Raw genomic sequence first — 21,367 nt, 5'->3', positions numbered from 1 at the left:
CATTTATGTGTAATTTCCAGAATACGCAAATTCATATACACAGATGGTATAGATACAGTTTTTGCCAGGGAATGGGGAGACAGGGGTTTTGTGAATGACTGCTAAAGTGTGTGGGATTTCTTTTGGGGGTTATGTACATGTTCTGGAAAACAATAGTGGTGATGGTTGCACAACATTGCATATATACTAAAAACCACTCAATTGTACACTTTAAAATGGTTAAAATGGTGAACTTTTGTGTGAATTATATCTCAATTAAAACATTGCAAAAAAATAGAATAAGTTTGAAAAGATGGCAATTGTTAATGTCAGGGTTTAGATATTTAGTGATATAAAAAGCATAATAAAGTTAGGTATTTCTGTTAAGTAAAATAAATGAATAAAATATCTGTATTTTCCAGATACCCAGTTAATTCACACTTAATGCCAGTGCTGCAAAATTGTTTCGTCTTTTTGAAATAGACTCAGATGGATTTTATTTGATTTGGATCTGCTAATTCTTCACTCTTCCGTGACCACAGATCCTAACCCTAGCCAACAGTTTATAAAATTGTGCTCTTAAGATTGGTAATTTCAAACCCATTATAGTAGTTGGAAAATCCCCTCAATGTGTATATAAGAAAATCAAAGCCTTGTGAAAGACCTCCAAGGGACAATGGCAGAAGAGCTTTTGTGTATGAGTCCCTTTCGTCTGGACAGGTCGACAGAGGAGCTGTCCTTCAGCACTTTGTCCTGAGAATTTTTACCACTCCCTTAGCCTCTGGATTTTCTCCTTAAATGCTATCAGCATACCAAATTCACCTTTTCCTAACCTAAGCTGAGAAAGTTTGAAGCTTTTCAAAACTAAACTCACTAAAGGGAAACAAAAATCTGAAATAAAATAATTCTGAAATGGTTGAATTTATGAATTTGAAGGAGTTAGCCTCCATTGGCTGGTGGCCCTCACTGAGCCCAAGGCTTTGGATCCCCTTTCTTGAACTAGTCCTATTAGAGTTTGTATCCTTTTAGATAGGATTTATGCATTCCAATTACAAACTCTGAGGTAGAAGTCATATATTCTGTTAGAGGTCACAATTTCAGTGGTAGCAGGGGCAGGGCAGTAAGTGGGTGAAGTGGACCAGTTGGCATTTGGTGAGTGTCAGCCCAATTTACAGTGGAAGGCCACGGAGCTCTGGGGACTGTTGCCATGTTGGAATACTAGCCCTGTGCTGCTGGAAATCAGGAGTTTATGGAACATCTCCTGATTTTTAAATTTTGACAACTAATTCAAAATTTAATAAAAACACAGCACATCTGCAAGCCATATTCAACCTAAAGGCCACTAGTTGGAAACTTGTGCTCTAAGTGGACAGCTGGGTGGAATTATGTGTTCAAGACAGAGGCCTAATGAGGAGTCTTTATGGACTTCTTCCCAAAGCAAAGTTTAGCCTGGTTCTCATACCTATGATGTTACTTAACTTAGAAAAAAGTATTAGTTTGCTTTTTCTGGGTCTAGCTCCACATTAGAGTTTTTGCTCCTTAAGGGCAGAGTGTATAAATTTCTTACCTATAAATGATCAACATAATAAAGGCCCTAAATGACAAACCCACAGCCAGTATCATACTTGGTGAAAAAATGAAAGCCATAGCTCTGAGAACAGGAACAAGACAAGGGTGCCCACTTTCACCACTCTTACTCAACATAGTATTGGAGGTTTTGGCCAGAGCAATTAGGCAAGAAAAAGCAATAAAAGGAATCCAAATTGGAAAGGAAGAAATGAAACTCTCGCTGTTTGCAGATGACATGATTCTATATATAGAAAACCCTAAAGAATCTATCAGAAAACTATTAGAAATAATCAAGAACTACAGCAAAGTTTCTGGGTACAAAATCAACTTACAAAAATCAGTTGCATTTCTATACACTAACAAACTAGCAGAAAGGGAAGTTGAGAATACAATGCCATTTACAATCTCAACAAAAGGGATAACGTATCTAGAAATAAATTTAAGCAAAGAGGTGAGAGACCTATACACTGAAAACTATAAGACATTATTGAAAGAAATTGAAGAAGATATAAAGAAATGGAAAGATAGTCCATGCTCATGGATTGGAAGAATAAACATAGTTAAAATATCCATATAAACATAGTTAAAATATCCATATAAACATAGTTAAAATATCCATATTATCTAAAGCAATCTACAGATTCAATGCAACCCAATCAGAATCCCAATGACATTCTTCATGGAAATAGAACAAAGAATCCTGAAATGTGTATGGAGCAACAAAAGACCCCAAATACCCAAACAATCCTGAGAAAAAATAACAAAGCTGAAGGAATCACAATTCCAGACTTCAAAATACACTACAAAGCTATAGTAAACAAAACAGCATGCTACTGGCACAAAAACAGACACACAGTTCAATGGAACAGAATTGAAAGCCCAGAAATAAAACCACACATCTGTGGGCAGTTAATCTTTGACAAAGGAGCCAAGAACATACAATGGAGAAAGGAAAGTCTCTTCAATAAATGGACAGCCACATGCAAAAGAATGAAAGTAGAGCATTATCTTATGCCACACACAAAAATTAACTCAAAATGGATTAAAGACTTGAATATAAGACCTGAAACTATGAAACTCCTAAAGGAAAATACAGGCAGTACATTCTTTGACATCAGTCTTAGCAGCATCTTCTCAACTATCGTGTCTACTCAGGCAAGGGAAACAAAAGAAAAAATTAACAAATGGGACTATATCAGACTAAAAAGCTTCTGCAAAGCAAGGGAAACCATGAACGAAATGAAAAGACAACCCACCAACTGAGAGAAAATATTTGCAAATCATATATCCAACATGTGTTACTATTCAAAATATATAAAGAACTCATACAACTCAACAACAACAACAAAAACAACTCAATCAAAAAATGGGCAGAAGATATGAACAGACATTTTTCCAAAGTAGATATACAGATGGCCAAAAGACACATGAAAAGATGTTCGACATCACTAATTATTAGGGAAACGCAAATCAAAACTACAATGAGATATCACCTTACACTTGTCAGAATGGCTATAATCACCAAGACAAAAAATAACAAGTGTTGAAGAGGATGTGGGGAAAAGAGAACTCTCATACACTGCTGGTGGGAATGCAAACTGGTGCAGCCACTATGGAAAACAGTATGGAGATTTCTCAAAAAATTAAAAACAGAAATACCATATAATCCAGCTGTCCTGCTACTGGGTATGTATCCAAAAAACAGGACATCAACAATACAAAGAGATTTATGCACCCCTATGTTTGTTGCAGCATTACTCACAATAGCCAAGGTGTGGAAGCAACCCAAGTGCCAATCAAATGATGCATGGATAAAGAAGATGTGGTATACATATACAATGGAATACTACTCAGCCATAAAAAGGACAATATCGTCCCATTTGCAACAATATAGATGGACCTTGAGGGTATGATGTTAAGCAAAGTAAGCCAGACAGAGAAAGACAAATACTGCATGATTTCACTCACATGTGGAGGATAAACAAACATATTGATAAAGAGAACAGATCAGTGGTTACCAGAAGAGAAGAGGGCTAGGTGGTGGGCAAAAGGGGTAAAGGGGCATATATGTACAGTGATGGATAAAAATTAAACTACTGGTAATAAGCATGATGAAGTCTATACAGAAATTGATAAACAATAATGTACACCCGAAATTACACTATGTTATAAACCATTATGATCTCAATAAAATGATTGAAATAAAAAAAATCCTAATAAAAAAAGTGAAAAGACAAAAAAAAAAAAAGAAATTTCTTACCTGTATATCCTCCTCAGTTTGCTATGGTAGACACTTATTCATAGAAATCATGAGAATGTGTATTAGGAAATGACCCAAAAAGCACTGAGAAGACTTATATTCATTTCCCTCTGGGGAGAGATCAGGACATTGCATTATACATCCCCCTCCTAATGTTTTAAAAACAAAAGATTATGTGTGAGAGTGTACGTTGATATTCCAAAGTCTCTGGATTGAAATAGTCTTTAGTAACACAGGACTTGGTGCCAACAAACCTTAGTACTTATGTTGGGTCATGTAAAATTAGAATTCTTTATGCTGCATAATCATTTTAAAGCCCAGTGTTCAGGGAGAAAGCAAAAAATAAGGACAAGACTTACAATTTATTTATTATATGTCTCCCCATGAAAACACCCTCAGGGCAGGGACTGTGTCTAATTCCTCCTTGCCTCTTTAGCACTGCATGTACAATGTCAGCTCTGCCTTGTCATTAAAAGTATTATCTTAGGCTAGTGTTCTCAAGCTCTTTTTGACTTGTCTCACAGCATCCATAGCTGTAAAAGCCTCTGATTATTATATCAGCTCCAGCCACGACGACCAGAGGAGTTCTGGTACGAGGGAGACCATAGTACTTTCCCTAGTTTAGCTCAGAGACAAGGAGCAGAATGTGAATAAGACCTTCAATAGCACCACCTGCCAGGTTAAGACAGGTTTTACATTTTGTTGACCTGCCTGCTCATTGTTTCCTGGAACTGCTCTGGTCCTACTTCCTGGTTTTTGTGACCTACAGGGGAGACATGAGTGGAATCTGACTCACTCAGGATCTTTTAGTACTAACTAAAAGCTAATCCAAGCTGATAGCTTGGATACTCTGAGAACAGCCTATAATATCCATTTTTTGGGGTAAAGTTTGCAAATCTATAAATAGGAGCAAGAACAAATTTTACTACATATTCTGATTCGTGATTAGATTTTGCAAAGAACTTGGGCATTCCTCAAGTGAAAGAGGAAAACTGTAATTTTATTCACTCACTGTGAAATGAGAGCAGTCTTTGACTAGGTCTCGGGGGTCAGTGTCTCATTGATAGACTCCTTTCTCTGGAGGCAACCTACAGCATCAGGCCAACCCATACAATATAACACCCCCAGATCTACAAAATCAGATAGGGATCAGGCTTCAAGATCAGTATTGAAAAAGAAAGAAATATGAGGTAGGTGGATGGTGTGATGACGTCTCAGACCTAACTTTTCATGTCCCAGCAATCTTTTGTAAAGCAGTACTATTTACTTGCAATGCAGGTGTTTGTAGGTGGTCAAGGTGGCCTTTCCTAATTTTTCTTGAAATAAATTCATCAAACAGATAATAATTTGGCACTGAGAGGAGGAACTAATTTCTCTAACATAGTAGTAACTCATTTTACTCATTGTAGAGTGCTACTGTACTCCCTCAAGGTAGGAGCTTATGAGGATTAATTAATTGATTGATTAATTACATATCAAACATGGGTAAGGCTCTGCCAGGCCCTATGTTAACGTGGTGGCCTCTTCCATTTGAAGGCAGAGTTGAGCCCGTTTGCATGTCCAACTTTGTCCAAAGCCTCTTTATACTCTGGATATGTCAGCTACATCCTCCTAGTGCTTTCTCCTTACCTATTCCTTTTGTAGTTGAATTTGTGGGTGCTGAGTTTGGTCTGTGCCTCCTCCACCCCTGTGCCACACACCTGATAGGATGGGGTGGGCAGTCATCTGGGACTGGGCTACTCAGATTCTCCCTCTGCATTGGAGGCATTGGAGCAAAAATATAGAAAGAACTTGTCAATTTGTGGTGATAATGGCCCATAAAGGTAAGTAATGAGAAGGCAGAAGGTAGAAGGAAGCAAAAGATACTCTTAGTATTTTATGTGTGACCTCTTTGTGTTCTGTTCTAGAACAACAACAACAAGTAGAACAAGACAAAATGAACCAAAAAGACTTATTTCTCTCAGTGGACTAGAATTCCTATTTGTTCAAAAGACAGTGAAAACTTTCTCTTTTTCCCTTGACTTTAGATAAGCCCAGAACTAGATTGTAACCAACCACAGAAACTTTTATTAGCCTTTGTCTTGGTTGTAATTGTATCTCTTGCTGCACAATATGACTTTTGAACTTTTACTGAAACACATTTAAAATATTGTACAAAGAGCTACTCATGTGGAATTTGGATATCATATAGGAATAGCATTATGGGAGAATGAATGCAGGTTATAGGGCTATTGAGGAAATATGCCTGCAGGAAATTGGCAGTGAATCTTGCCAAGCAAAGCGAAGGTTTTACTGGGAGATTTGTGAAAATATAACAATGGTAACAGAAAGTTTCTGGGGGACACTAGAGAACATTCCTCCTGCAATCCACGGTTATTAACGTCAGCTAAGATTTCAACAGGCCCATAGTTGAAAGGTGCTAATGACTATGGAATGGTCTGCCTTTGGATCTAGGACTGTTACCACTTGAGCCACCAAACTTATACACTCTCACACGTCTTTTCCAGATATTTTCCCATGTTTATTTGTTTCTTTGATCTTCTGTATATGAGTGAAATCATATGGTATTTGGCTTTCTCTATCTGACTTATTTCCTTAGCATAATACCATCATGGTCCATCCATGTTGTCCCAGATGGCATGATTCTATCTTTTTTATGGATGAGTAGTATTTCATTGTATATATATACCACGTCTTCTTTATCCTTTCATCTGTTGATGGGCTCTTAGGTTGCTTCCAAGTCTTGGCTGTTGTGAATAATGCTACAATGAACATAGGGGTGCATGTATCTTTTTGAGTTAGTGTTTTTGTGTTCTTTGGATAAATACCCAGAACTGGAATAGCTGGATTGGATGGTATTTCTATTTTTAAAGTTTTGAGAGATCTCCATACTGTTTTCCTTAGTGGCTACACCAGTTTGCATTCCCACCAGTACTGTATAAGAGTTCCCTTTTCTGCACATCCTCTCCAACGCCTATTATTAAAAATGTCTTTTTAATAATAGACATTCCGATGGGTGTGAGGTGATATCTTGTTGTAGTTTTGATTTACATTTCCCTAATAATTAGCGATGTTGAACGTCTCTTCATGTGCCTGTTGGCCATCTGTATATCTTCATTGGAAAAATGTCTGTTCATATCTTCTGCCCACTTTTTGATTGGGTTGTTTGTTTTAGTTCTTTATATATTTTGGAAATTAACCCCTTACCAGATATACAACTTGCAAATATTTTCTCTCAGTTGGTGGGTTGTCTTTTCATTTTGTTCATGGTTTCCTTTGCCTTGCAGAAGCTTTTTAGTCTGATGTAGTCCCATTTATTTACCTTTTCTTTTGTTTCCATTGCCTGAGACATGATATTCAAAAAGATACTGCTAAGACTGATGTCAAAGAGCCTACTGCCTATGTTTTCTTCTAGAAGTTTTATAGTTTCAGGTCTTACATACAAGTCTTTAATCCATTTTGAGTTAATTTTTATGTAGGGTGTAAGATAATAGTCTACTTTCATTCTTTTGCACATGGCTGTCCAGTTTTCCCAACACCATTTGTTGAAGAGACTTTTATTTCTCCATTGTATATTCTGGCTCCTTTGTCAAAAATTAGCTGTCCATAGATGTGTGGATTTATTTCTGGGCCATTAATTCTGTTCCATTGATCTATGTGTCTGTTTTACTGCCAGTACCATGCTGTTTTGATTACTATAGGTTTGTTGCATATTTTGAATTCAAGGAGTGTGATACTTCCAGCTTTGTTCTTTTTTCTCAGGGTTCCTCTGGATATTTGGGGTCTTTTGTTGTTCCATATGAATTTTAGGATTCTTTGTTCTATTTCCATGAAGAATGTCATTGGGATTCTCATTGAGATTGCATTGAATCTGTAGATTGCTTTAGGTAATATGGACATTTTAAACTATGTTTGTTCTTTCAATCCATGAGCATGGTATATCTTTCCATTTCTTATGTCTTCTTCAATTTCTTTCAATAGTATAGTTTTCAGTGTATAGGTATTACCTCCTTGGTTAAATTTCTTCCTATGTATTTTATTCTTTTTGTTGCAATTACAAATGAGATTGTATTCTTGATTTCCTTTCTGCTAGTTCATTGTTAATGTATAGAAATGCAGCTGATGTGTGTATACTGATTTTGTGCCCTGGAACTTTACTGTATTTAATTATTTCTAATAGTTTTTTTGGTGGATTCTTTAGGGTTTTCTATATATAGAGTCATGCCATCTGCAAATAATGACAGTTTTATTTCTTCCTTTCCAATTTGGATTCCTTTCACTTCTTTTTTCTTGCCTAATTGCTCTGGCTCAGACTTCCAATACTATGTTGAATAAGAATGGTGAGAGTGGGCATCTTTGTCTTGTTCCTGTTCTTAGAGGAATGGCTTTCAGTTTTTCACTATTGAGTATGAGGTTGACTGTGAGTTTCTCATATATGGCCTTTATTATATTATGGTGCTTTCCGTCTATATTCATTTTATTGAGAGTTTTTATCATACCTGGATGTTGACTCGTCAAATGTTTTCTCTGTGTCTATTGAGATGACCATGTGATTTTTCTTCTTCATTTTGTTAATGTAGTGTGTCAGATTGATTGATTTGTGGATGTTGAACCATCCCTGTGTCCCTGGAATAAATTCCACTTGATTGTGGTGTGTGATCCTTTTAATGTATTATTGCATTTGATTTGCTGATATTTTGTTGAGAAGTTTTGCATCTATGTTCATCAGTGATGTTGGCCTGTAATTTTCCTTTTTTGTTTGTCCTTGTCTAGTTTTGGTATCAGGATAATTTGGCCTGGTAAAATGAGTTAGGAGTTAGGAAGCATCCCGTCCTCTTCAGTTTTTTGGAAGAGTTAAGAAGGGTAGGTATTAAATCTTCTTTGAATGTACAGTAGAACTTTTGAAAGAAATGTTTTAATTCAAAGAAATTTATAACAGAAGATGGAAAGAGGATATATAGAAGGAACAGAAATGATTAAATGTGTATTATATTATACATCACAGGTTGGTATATTGAAATTCACCTAAACACAAAAAAATATGCAAAGAGAGAAGAAAAATGTCAAATATTGATACTAGAGTACTGAAGTCACATTGGGGTTAATCCAAAAGGCAGATCACAAATTCAAGACTAAAGAATGTCCACATTATTGTTTGAAAACCCTCACATCAAGTCAAACCATTAATGGTATGTGGAAACAGATTTCTCTTCTACTTCACAGAGGCTGGCAAGAGAACAGGTCTTGTTCCTTTGCTCTGCTTTTTAGAGTTCCATGCGGAACGACAGAGAGGTATCAGCCATATTTTTCTCATAGTCTTCATTAAATTGCTTATTCTGAGTTTCACTGAACTGATTTTTCCAATCTCCTATGACTCCTAAAAAGAGTAATGCATAGCACAATCAGTGATATATTCATGAACTTTGACCATTTTTCATTTAGACATCCCTTTCCTCTCAATACTTAAATTCCTTACATAGACATTAGCTCATTGTTCTCCTGACATCAAGTGAGAAATGAAGCTACAGGTAAGATTGCTCCATTTTACAAAGGAGGTATTTGTAAACAGAAAGCTTTATTCTGAAACACATAGGGAGGGGCTGAAATCTAGATCTGGGTTCTCCAATTCTCCGCATTACACTCGGGCTCTCTGATCCACCAGTACTTTCTGAACCCTCATTACCTCTAACATTCTGTTCAAGTGAACTGGACCTACTTTCCTTATCCTCTTTTCAGAGGCCCCTGAGGGCTGATGTGCGTGGCTGCATCCTCACAGCGTTCTCTGCTCCTCTTATCTGCATCTCTCGTTCAGGAAAAACTCCTACTTGAACAAAACTGAGAATTCTCCTTTCCAATCTAAATTATCATTGCTGTTAACATATAATTAAATTAAAGCAATAGAACATGAAGGAATGGCAGAGTTGATTAACATTGTTTCATGCTTATGCAATAGAATATTCAATTATTTTTAAGCTTCAATAACTAAAAATGGTCAGAAAGCCCATAGAAAGCTATCTCCCTTCTGATTGCTCCAGGCTGTCTGATTCATTTTGTCTCTTTGAGATGTGTAATGTTATTTTCATGTGTGAAGTGTAAATTTGCTTAGTTGTCTAGGGGTAATGTTATATGATTATATAGTTTATCAATTGGCTTACAACAAAATTAGATGAGCAAGTGACATCAGTGAAATGGTGCAGTAGGAGATACCAGGCTGCATCCCCCCACAAAAAGCAACAATTAGACAGCTATCTATGAACAAAAATAGCCCTGGGAAAGCTTCAAGACTCTAATTAAGAGCCTGAAGCAACACAGTGGATCAAAAACAGAGAATAACCATACAGAAAGGATTGCTGGGGAGATCGGCATAGCTGAGATGTCTGAATGTGGCTAGGAACAAAGAAGGGTGGGGGCTGTCAGTATCAGACACATAGTGGGTATCATTGTGGTCCCCAGTGGCCTGCTCTGCAGAGAACCCCAGCAGACCTCGACAATCCTGCAACAGCTGTAGACTGCCTGTACCTTGCACAGTGGAGGACTCTATAGTGTTTGTTAACATGGACTCCAGTGGCTTGCTCTGCTGAGGACTCTGGCACATTTCCCCACCAAGGTAACCAATAGCCATCACCACTGCAGATCTCCTAGAGAGGGAGATACTACTGTGTTCCCTCTTCTCCAAGAAGGAACCACTGTTGTGCTGTCCTGGGACCCTGGCCTCCACTCATCTCAACTCCATGCATGCCTTTGGACCCCAGAACCCTAACCAGTCTGTGTATGCCCACTCTCCACATCCAGGCCCCATGACCACTTCACATATACCTACACTCTGGACTCTGGCTCCATGGCCCCTCTGCAAGTGCCCACACCACAAAACCAGAACCACCACTGCAGTAAGTGTATCTGCACCCCAGGCCTCAGAGTTGCAGTTGCTCTACACATGCCTGCACTCTGGGCTCTGGCTCTGCAGCTGCTCCTAGAGTGCCCACACTTAGGACACCAGAGCCACTGCCACAGTGACCCTGGACCCTGGAGCCATAATAGCCCTGTAAGCTCCCATGCTTTGGACCCTGGCTCCATGGCTGCTCCATATGGGCCTGCCCATCAGACACTGGTGCCACCACTACCACCACCACAATTGCACCTGCAAGCCAGATCTAGTGCCAAGAAGGATCTCTTTGGTTACAACTTCCCCTGTGGGAAAAAAGAGATCAGGAGTACCCTAGCAGCCTTCACCACTGAAGACCCCAAGAGCCCATGCTGCTGCTGTGGACACCAGCAGTCAGAACTGCCGAGGGCCTCCGCAATCTTCACTGACACTGACCTTAGTTGATGGAGCTGCACAGAGACCATGATGCTGTGCCCTACCTGGAGCTGCAATTGCTGCAGCCCACCAAGCCAGTGACCTCACACACACCTGTAGGTGAAGACCTTTCCCTTCTAAAACCAAATCACAAAGTCTGGAAGAGGTGTCTACTCAGCAAACGTGCAGACATTAACACAAGGCTACAAGAAACATGAAAAATCAAGGAAATATGGTACCGCCAAAGGAACACAATAATTTTTCTAACTGATCCCAAAGAAATGGAGATCTATGAATTGCTGGATAAAGAATTAAAAGTAATTATTTTAAGGAAGCTTAGTGAGCTACAAGAGAACACAGACAACTCAAGGAGATCAGAAAAAAAATACATGAACAAAAGGAGAATTTCAAAAAAGAGATAGAAATCATAAAATAGAAACAAATAGAAATTTCTGGAGCTGAAGAATACAATGAATGAAGTGAAAAAAATGCAATAGAGAATGTCACAATAGATTTGATCAAGCAGAAGAAAGAAACTGAAAACTAAAAGAAAAATCATTTGAAATTATCCAGTTAGAGAAACAAAAAGAATTAAAAAGAGGAAATAAACCCTCTGAGATTTATGGGATACCATCAAGAAGATCAATATAAAAATTATAGGAATACCAGAGGGAGAAGAGAGATAATGCCTTATATATCTCTAAATAAGATGTTAAAGATATAGTGGTTGAAACTTCCCAAATCTGGGGAGAGATATGGACATCCAGGGACATGAAACTCAAAGGTCCCCAAACAGGTTCAACCCAAAGAGGTCCCCACTGAGACACTGTAATCACACTGTCCAAAATCAACAGGGAAAATTTGAAAGCAACAAGAGGAGGCACATGACAACAAGGGAACCCCCATAAGGCTGCCAACAGATTTCTCAGCACAAACCTTGCTGGCCAGGAGAGAGTGAAATGATAAATTCAAAGTGCTGAAAGGAAAAAATCCTGTCAAACAAGAATTTTTGTTCAGCAAAGGTGTCCTTCAGAAATGAAGGAGAGAAAAGACTTTCCCAGACAAACAAAAGTTGAGGGAGTCAATCACCGCTAGACCTGCTGTACAAGGAATGATGAAGGGACTTCTTTAAGATGAAACAAAAAGACACTAATTAGTAACATGAAAACATATGGAAGTAAAAAACTCACTGGTAAAGCTTAGTATATAGTCAAATTCAAAATACTCAAGTAGTAATGGTAGTGTGTAAATCACTTTTAAATCTAGTATAAGGGTTAAAAGACAAAGTATTAAAAGTAACTATAGCTACAATAATTTGTTAGTGGATACAATGTAAAAAGATGTAAATTTTGGCATTAAAAAACATAAAATATAGGGGGAGAGAGTAAAAGGGTAGAGTTTTGTATGAAATCAAAGTTAATTTGTTATCAGCTTAAAATAGACTGTTATACCTATAATGTGTCTTATGTAAACCTCATGGTAACCACAGAGTAAAAACCTGTAGTAGATACTTAAAAGATAAAGAGAAAGGAATCAAAGCATAGCGCTACAAAAAATCATCAAATCACAAAGGAAGACAGCAAGAGAGGAAGAAAGTAACAAAGGAACTACAAAAGAGCCAGAAAACAACAAAATGGCAATAATAAGTCTTAAGTATCAAAAATTTCTTTAAATGTAAATGGTTTAAATTCTCCAATCAAAAGACATACAGTGGCTTAGTGGATTAAAAAACAAGACCCAACTATATGCTGCCTACAAGAGACTCACTTCAGCTTTAAGGAATAGGCTGAAAGTGAAGGGATAGAAAAAGATATTCCATGCAAGCAAAAACTAAAAGAGAACAGAGGTAGCTATACTTAGACAAAACAGACTTTAAGTCAAAACTGTCACGAGAGACAAGGCAGGTCATTATATAATGAGAAAGGGGTCAATTCATCAAGAGGATATAACAATCGTAAATATATATGCACCCAACATCAGAGCACCTAAATATATAAAGTACATGCTAACAGATCTGAAGAGAGAAATAGACAGCAATGCAATAATAGTAGGGGACTTTAGTACCCTACTTTTAACAATGGATAGATCATCCAGGCAGAAAATCAATAAGAAAACATGGAACTTGAATGACAATTTAGACCAAATGTACTTAAGAGACATATGCAGAATATTCCATCCAACAAAAGCAGAATACACATTCTTCTCAAGTGTATATGGAACATTCTCCAGGATAGATCATATGTTAGGTTACAAAATAAGTCTTAACAAATTTAAGATAGAAATCATATCAAGTATCTTTTCCAACCACAAAGGTGTGAAACTATAAAATGATAACAGGAAGAAAACTGGAAAATTCACAAATATGTGGAATTTACATAATCTGAAATAACAAGTGGGTCAAAGAAGAAATCTAAAGAGAAATAAAAAATATTTTGAAACAAATGAAAGTGGAAACAATATACCTAGACTTATGGGATGCTGCAAAAGCACTTCTAAGAAGGAAGTTTATTAGTGATAAATGCCTATATTAAGAAAACAAAGATCTCAAATAAGCAACCTAACTTTACACTGCAAGGAGCTGGAAAAAGAAGGAAAAATTAAGGCCAAAATTAGCAGCAGAAAAATAAATAACATAGAGCAGAGCAGAAATAAATGAAATAGAAAGAACAACAACAAAAGAAAAGGTCAATGAACTGAGTTGGTTTTTTGAAAAGATAAACAAAACTGACAAACCTTTAGTTAGACTAAGAAGGGAGAAGACTCAAATAAGTAAAATCACAAATGAAAGAGGAGACATCACAACTGACACCACAGAAATACAAAGGATCATAAGAGACTACTGTGAACAATTATACACCAACAGGTTGGATAATGTAGAAGAAATGGATAAATTTTTGGAAGCATACAACCTACCAAGACTGAATCATGGAGAAATAGAAAACCTAAGCAGACCAATAACAAGTAAGTAAATTGAATCAGTAATCAAAATTCTCCCAACAAAGAAAAGATTAGGACCAGCTGGCATCACTAGTGAATTTTACCAAACATTTAAAGAACTAATACCAATCCTTCTCAAACTCTTCCAAAAAAAAGTTAAAGAGAAGAGAACACTCCCAAACTCATTTTATGAGGCCAGCATTGCCCAGATACCAAAGCCAGAAAAGGACACTACAAAAAAAAAGAAAACTACAAGCCAGTATTCCTGATGAATGTAGATGCAATCATCTTCAACAAAATATTAGCAAATCAAATTCAGCAGAACATTAAAAGAATCATAAACCGTGATCAAGTGGGATTTATCTCTGGGATATAAGGATGGTTCAACATGCGCAAATCAATCCGTGTGATAGACCACATTAACAAAATAAAGGATAAAAATCATATAATCATCTCAATAGATGCAGAAAAAGCATTTGACAAAATTCAACATGGATTCATGATAAAAACTCTCAACAAATTAGATACAGAAGGAATTTATCTCAACATAAAATAGGCCGTATAACACAAACCCACAGCTAACATCACATTCAATGGTGAAAAGCTGAAAGCTTTTCCTCTAAGATCAAAAACAAGACAAGGTTGCTCACATCTGCCACTTCTATTCAACATAGTACTGAAAGTCCTAGACAGAGCGATTAGTCAAGAAAAAGAAATAAAGCCATCCAAAATGGAAAGGAAGAAGTAATATTATCTCTGATTATGGCTGATGTGATCATATATGTAGAAAACCCATACAAACTCCACAAAAAGCTGTTAAACAAATTCAGTAATGTTGCAGGATACAAAATAAACATACAAAAATCAGTTGCATTTCTATATACTTACAATGAACTACCTGAAAAAGAAACTAAGAAAAAATCCCATTTACAGTAGCATCAAAAAGAATAAAATATTTAGGAATAAATTTAACCAGGAGGTGAAAGATCTGTACACTTAAAACTATAAGGTATTCATTAAAGAAATTGAAGAAGACACAAATAAATGGAAACATATCCTGTGTTAATGAATTGGAAGAATTAATATTGTTAAAATGTCCATATCACCCAAAGCAATCTACAGATTCAATGCAACCCCTATAAAAATTCCAATGGCATTTTTCCATAAAATTGTTTTGAACTACAAAAGACCCCAAATATCTAAGGCAGTCTTGATCGAGAAGAAAGGTGGAGGCATCATACTTTCTGATTTCAAATCATAATACACAATGAGATAACATCTCACACCTGTTACAGTGGCAATTATTAAAAAGTTAAAAGAGGGGCTGGCCCCGTGGCTTAGCGGTTAAGTGCTCACGCTCCACTGCTGGCGGCCCGGCTTCGCATCCCAGGCGCGCACTGACGCACCACTTGTCCGGCCATGAAGAGGCGGCGTCCCACATACAGCAACTAGAAGGATGTGCAACTATGACATACAACTATCTACTGGGGCTTTGGGGAGAAAGAGGGAAAAAAAAGGAGGAGGATTGGCAATAGATGTTAGTTCAGGGCCGGTCTTCCTCAGCAAAAAGAGGAGAATTGGCATGGACATTAGCTCAGGGCTGATCTTCCTCACACACACACAAAAAAGTTAAAAGATAACAAGTGTGTCAGAGAAGTCAAGATGGCGGCGTAGGCAGACTCTGAACTCACCTCCTCCCGTGGACACAGCCAATTTACAACTACTCGTGGAAAATTACCCCTGAAACAGAACTGAAAACTGGATAAGAGGAACTTCTGCAACAGTGGACAATCCTAACTGAGGTAGAAGAGGCAGAAACCCCCCTCTGGAGAGGAAAATGCCGCCATCACAAGCCGCCAGCGTCGCGGCCGCCCTGGGGCAGCCCACAGGTACACAGCCCTCCCTGGAGGCGCAGGGCCTTGAGCCGGGTGCGCCCCCGCTGGGGGAATTTTGTGGACCCAGCACAATCGAGACGAGTGGCATAATATCTGACTTTGCCTGCTACTAAAAAATTGGGGAGTACCCCCAGAAAAGCTGGTTCACAAAGACATTAAAACCGGCTCTTAAAGGGCCCACGTGCAAACTCACCCGTTTCAGAAAGCAACCTAAAATCACCAGAAAGAAAGGTGCACAGTGCTTTGGTGAAAAGAGACTCACCTAATAGGCCCTGTGTGCATCTTGGTGAGAGGTGAGACCTCTCCAGGGACCGGGACATTGGCGGCGGCCATTGTTGTGGCCTGGTGTGGGCGTGCTGACACAGACGCCATTGGAGTTCTCCCTGAGGCCTGCTAGCCCAGGGTCTGCCCCACCCGCTAGAGCACCGATTTATCCAGCTCAGCCAGGGCAGGCAGCCCACCCTAGAGACTGGCCCCACCCAACAACAAGCGCTCAGGCACCTTTGGGCCTGCATAGATTGGTGACTGGATTCTCTGCAGCCTGGCAGCTGAGCCGACTTCAGTGGGGCAGGGTGTGCACAAGGAGTGGGTGGAGAGTGTGGGGTGGTGGTGGAGTGTGTGGGCTCCCACAGTGGAGAGACAGGGTCTGCTTTGGAAGGTCTGGGCGCGCACACGGGGCAGGACTATGTTGACTGTGTGTGTGGACCTGTGGGCGGGCAGGGCTTGTCAGCTGCAGAAGACTTGTGCTTCACAAAGACCCACACAGGGGGTTTGCCCCACCTTCCAAAGCCCGAAACAATTGGGGGCTCCCGTGCCTGAGGCCAGCCCCACACAGCTGCAATCCTCAGAGAACTGACAAGAGACCTAAAGGCTGGAGGCTTATAGCAATTGTAAGGTCCTGAGCCTAACAACCTGCCACGCTGGAGACCTACTCACTTAAAAGAAATACTGCAACACAAATGTGGTATTAGAACTTGCAGCCAACTGTGCTGGGGCTCCCCACACCTGATAAGAGACTGAAGGGCCCACAACAACTACAAGCAGCTGAGCATTACAACAGCTGGCCAGGAGCATAACTTGGCCTCCCTGGGCGCCTACAGGGAGAGCAAACAGGCCACAACAGAAGGACACACGTAGCCCACAGAGGGGTCACCCCTGGAACATTGAGAACTGAGGGAAGCACACTGCAGGCCTCCTAAGCCATCACTTACATAAGGTCACCTATCCAAGAGCAGGAGATGTAGCTGACCTACCTAATACATAGACACAAGCACAGGGAAAGAGACAAAATGAGGAGGCAAAGGAATACATTCCAAGTAAGGGAACAGGACAAAACCCCAGAAAAGGAACTAAGTGAAACAGAAATGAGCAACCTACCTGACAGAGAGTTCAAACAAAGAGTGTTAAGGATGCTCACTGATCTGGGGAGAAGAATAGATGAACTCAGTGAGAATGTCAACAAAGAAATGGAAGATATAAAAAAGAACCAATCAGAAATGAAGAATACAATACTGGAAATGAAAAATTCACTAGGGGGACTCAAAAGCAGAGTAGAGGATATAGAAGAACAGATCTGTGAGCTGGATGAAAGACTGGAAGAAATTACCCAAGCTGAACAGGTAAAAGAGAAAAGAATTAAAAAGAGTAAGGACACTAGAAGGGACCTCTGGGACAACATCAAGCGCACTATCATCCATGCTATAGGTGTCCTGGAAGGAGAAGAGCAAGACAAAGGGGCAGAGAATCTATTTCAAGAAATAATAGATGAAAACTTCCCTAACCTAAGGAAGGAAACAGACAATCAGGTACAGGAAGCACAGAGAGCTCCAAACAAGATAAACCCAAAGAGGCCCACACCAAGACACATCATAATCAAAATGTCCAGAATTAAAGATAAAGAGAGAATCCTAAAAGCCGCAAGAGAAAGTCAAGTTACATACAAAGGAAACCCCATAAGGCTATCAGCTGACTTCTCAGCAGAAACCTTACAGGCTAGAAGAGAGTGGCATGATATATTTAAAGTGCTAAAAGGAAAAAAACTTACAGCCAAGAATACTCTACCCAGCAAGGTTATCATTCAAAATGGAAGGAGAGATCAAAAATTTCCCAGACAAGCAAAAATTAAAGGAGTTTGTCACCAAGAAACCAGTGCTACAAGAAATGTTAAAGGGACTGATTTAAGGGGAAAAGAGAAGACCACAAATAGGAAAAATTATCTATTTCCATGATAAGAGGGTAATGGATACAAATGCACAAAAAAGAGGTTAGATATGAAATCAAAAACATAAAAGGAGGGAGTAGGAGAGTTAAAGAGTAGAGCTTTCAGACAGAGGTCAAACTAAAGAGACCATCAATCCTGTATAGAAGAAGGAAGGAACAGAGAAGGACTACTAAAATACTGAGAAAAAAAAAGTTAAAAAATGGCAGTAAATATGTACTTATCAATAGCTACTTTAAACTATTAGTCAATGGACTAAATGCTCCAATTAAAAGGCACAGGGTGGCAGATTGGATAAAAAACAAGACCCATATATATGCTGCATAGAAGAGACACACTTCAGACCTAAAGACAGTCACAAACTGAAAGTGAAGGGATGGAAAAAGATACTCCATGCAAATGGCAATGAAAAGAAAGCCGGGGTAGTAGTACTCATATCAGACAAAATAGACTTTAAAACAAAACTGTAAAAAGAGACAAGGTCATTACATAATGATCAAGGGAACAATCCAACAAGAGGATATAACACTTGTAAATATCTACGCACCCAATGTAGGTGCACCATAAATATATAAAGCAATTATTAACAGACATAAAAACAGAAATAGACAGTAACACAATAATAGTAGGGGACTTTAACACTCCACTTACACCAACGGATAGATCATCCAAACAGAAGATCAATAAGGAAACATTGGCCTTAAATGACACACTAGAACAGATGGACCTAGTAGATATATACAGAGCATTCCATCCAAAAACCAAAGAATACATGTTCTTTTCAAATGCACATGGAACATTCTCCGGGATTGATCACATATTAGGCCACAAAATTAGTCTCCATAAATTTAAGAAGATTGAAATAATACCAAGCATCTTTTCCGACCACAACGGTATGAAACTAGAAATCAACTCTAGGAAGAAAATCAGAAAAGCCACAAATACGTGGCGATTAAACAAAATGCTACTGAACAACGACTGGATCAACGAAGAAATCAAAGAATAAATCAAAAACTACTTAGAGACAAATGAAATGAAAATACGACATGCCAGAATTTATGGGATACAGCAAAAGCGGTTCTAAGAGGGAAGTTTATAGCAATACAGGCCTATCTCAACAAACAAGAAAAATCTGAAATAAACAATCTAACAATGCACCTGAAGAAACTGGAAAAAGAAGAACAAACAAAGCCCAAAATCAGTAGAAGAAGGGAAATGATAAAAATCATGGCAGAAATAAATGAAATAGAGACCAAAAAAACAATAGAAAAAATTAATAAAACCAAGAGCTGGTTCTTTGAAAAGATAAACAAAATTGACAAACCTTTAGCTAGACTCACCAAGAAAAAAAGAGAGAAGGCATAAATAAGTAAAATCAGAAATCAAAGAGGAGAAATTACAACAGACACCTCAGAAATACAAAAGATTGTAAGAGAATACTATGAAAAGCTATATGCCAACCAATTCGACAATCTGGAAGAAATGGATAAATTCTTGGAATCATACAACCTTCCAAAACTGGATCAAGAAGAAGTAGAGAATTTGAATAGACCAATCACCAGTAAGGAGATCGAAACAGTAATCAAAACCCTCCCCAAAAATAAAAGTCCAGGACCAGACGGCTTCCCTGGTGAATTCTACCAAACATTCAAAGAAGACTTAATACCGATCCTTCTCCAACTCTTCCAAAAAAGTGAGGAGGGGGGGAAGCTCCCTAACTCATTCTATGATGCCGACATTACCCTGATACCAAAACCAGACAAGGGCAACACAAAAAAAGAAAATTACAGGCCAATATCACTGATGAACATCCATGCAAAAATCCTCAACAAAATACTAGCAAATCGCGTACAACAATACGTTAAAAAGATTATACACCATGATCAAGTGGGATTTATTCCAGGTATGCAGGGATGGTTTAACATTCGCAAATCAATCAACGTAATACACCACATTAATAAAATGAAGAATAAAAATCACATGATCATCTCAATAGATGCAGAGAAAGTATTTGACAAGATACAGCATCCATTTATGATAAAAACTCTGAATAAAATGGGTATAGAAGGAAAGTACCTCAACATAATAAAGACCGTATATGAGAAACCCACAGCTAATATCATCCTCAATGGTGAAAAACTGAAAGCTATCCCTCTAAGAACAGGAACCAGACAAGGATGCCCACTCTCACCACTCCTATTTAACATAGTACTGGAAGTCCTAGCCAGAGCAATCAGGCAAGAGAAAGAAATAAAAGGGATCCAAATCGGAAAGGAAGAAGTGAAACTGTCACTATTTGCAGATGACATGATTTTATATATAGAAAACCCTTAAGAATCCACCAGAAAACTTTTAGAAGTAATAAACGAATATGGTAAATTTGCAGGATACAAAATCAACATACAAAAATCAGTTGCATTTCTATACACTAACAACGAAGTAGCAGAAAGAGAAATTAAGAATACCATCCCATTTACAATTGCAACAAAAAGAATAAAATACCTAGGAATAAACTTAACCAAAGAGGTGAAAGATCTGTACACAGAAAACTATAAAACATTGCTGAAAGAAATTGAAGAAGACACAAAGAAATGGAAAGATATTCCGTGTTCTTGGATTGGAAGAATTAACATAGTTAAGATGTCCATACTTCCTAAAGTCATCTATAGATTCAATGCAATCCCTATCAAAGTTCCAACAACATTTTTCACAGAAATAGAACAAAGAATCCTAAAATTTATTTGGAACAACAAAAGACCCCGAATAAGTAAAGGAATCCTGAGAAAAAAGAACAAAGCTGCAGGTATCACACTCCCTGATTTCAAAATATACTACAAAGCTATAGTAACCAAAACAGCATGGTACTGGCACAAAAACAGACACACGGATCAATGGAATAGAATCGAAAGCCCAGAAATAAACCCACATATCTATGGACAGCTAATCTTTGACAAAGGAGCCAAGGACATACAATGGAGAAAAGAAAGTCTCTTCAACAAATGGTGTTGGGAAAACTGGACAGCCACATGCAAAAAAATGATAGTAGACCCTTACGTTACACCATACACAAAAATTAACTCAAAATGGATTAAAGACTTGAATGTAAGACCTGAAACTGTGAAACTTCTAGAAGAAAACATAGGCAGTATGCTCTTCTACATCGGTCTTAGCAACATATTTTCAAGCATCATGTCTGACCAGGCAAGAGAAAC

At 38.2% G+C, this 21,367-nt stretch overlaps 1 protein-coding gene across 2 annotated transcripts in view; it reads right to left on the bottom strand.

The window, feature by feature from the left end:
- Positions 1-9,072: 9,072 nt before the first annotated feature.
- LOC101393475 (sulfotransferase 1C4) overlaps positions 9,073-21,367 on the bottom strand; it is a 30,524-nt gene continuing 18,229 nt past the window's right edge. For both annotated transcript variants that reach the window (XM_087426332.1, XM_087426333.1), the window contains one exon: positions 9,073-9,185. In XM_087426332.1, coding sequence (XP_087282458.1) covers positions 9,073-9,185 — 113 coding nt within the window. The remainder of the gene's footprint in view (positions 9,186-21,367) is intronic.

Source organism: Ceratotherium simum, chromosome 40, assembly GCF_057802395.1.
Source record: "Ceratotherium simum simum isolate JZ-2026a chromosome 40, ASM5780239v1, whole genome shotgun sequence".
NCBI lineage: Eukaryota > Metazoa > Chordata > Mammalia > Perissodactyla > Rhinocerotidae > Ceratotherium > Ceratotherium simum.
This window is presented reverse-complemented; position numbering and strand designations above follow the sequence as displayed.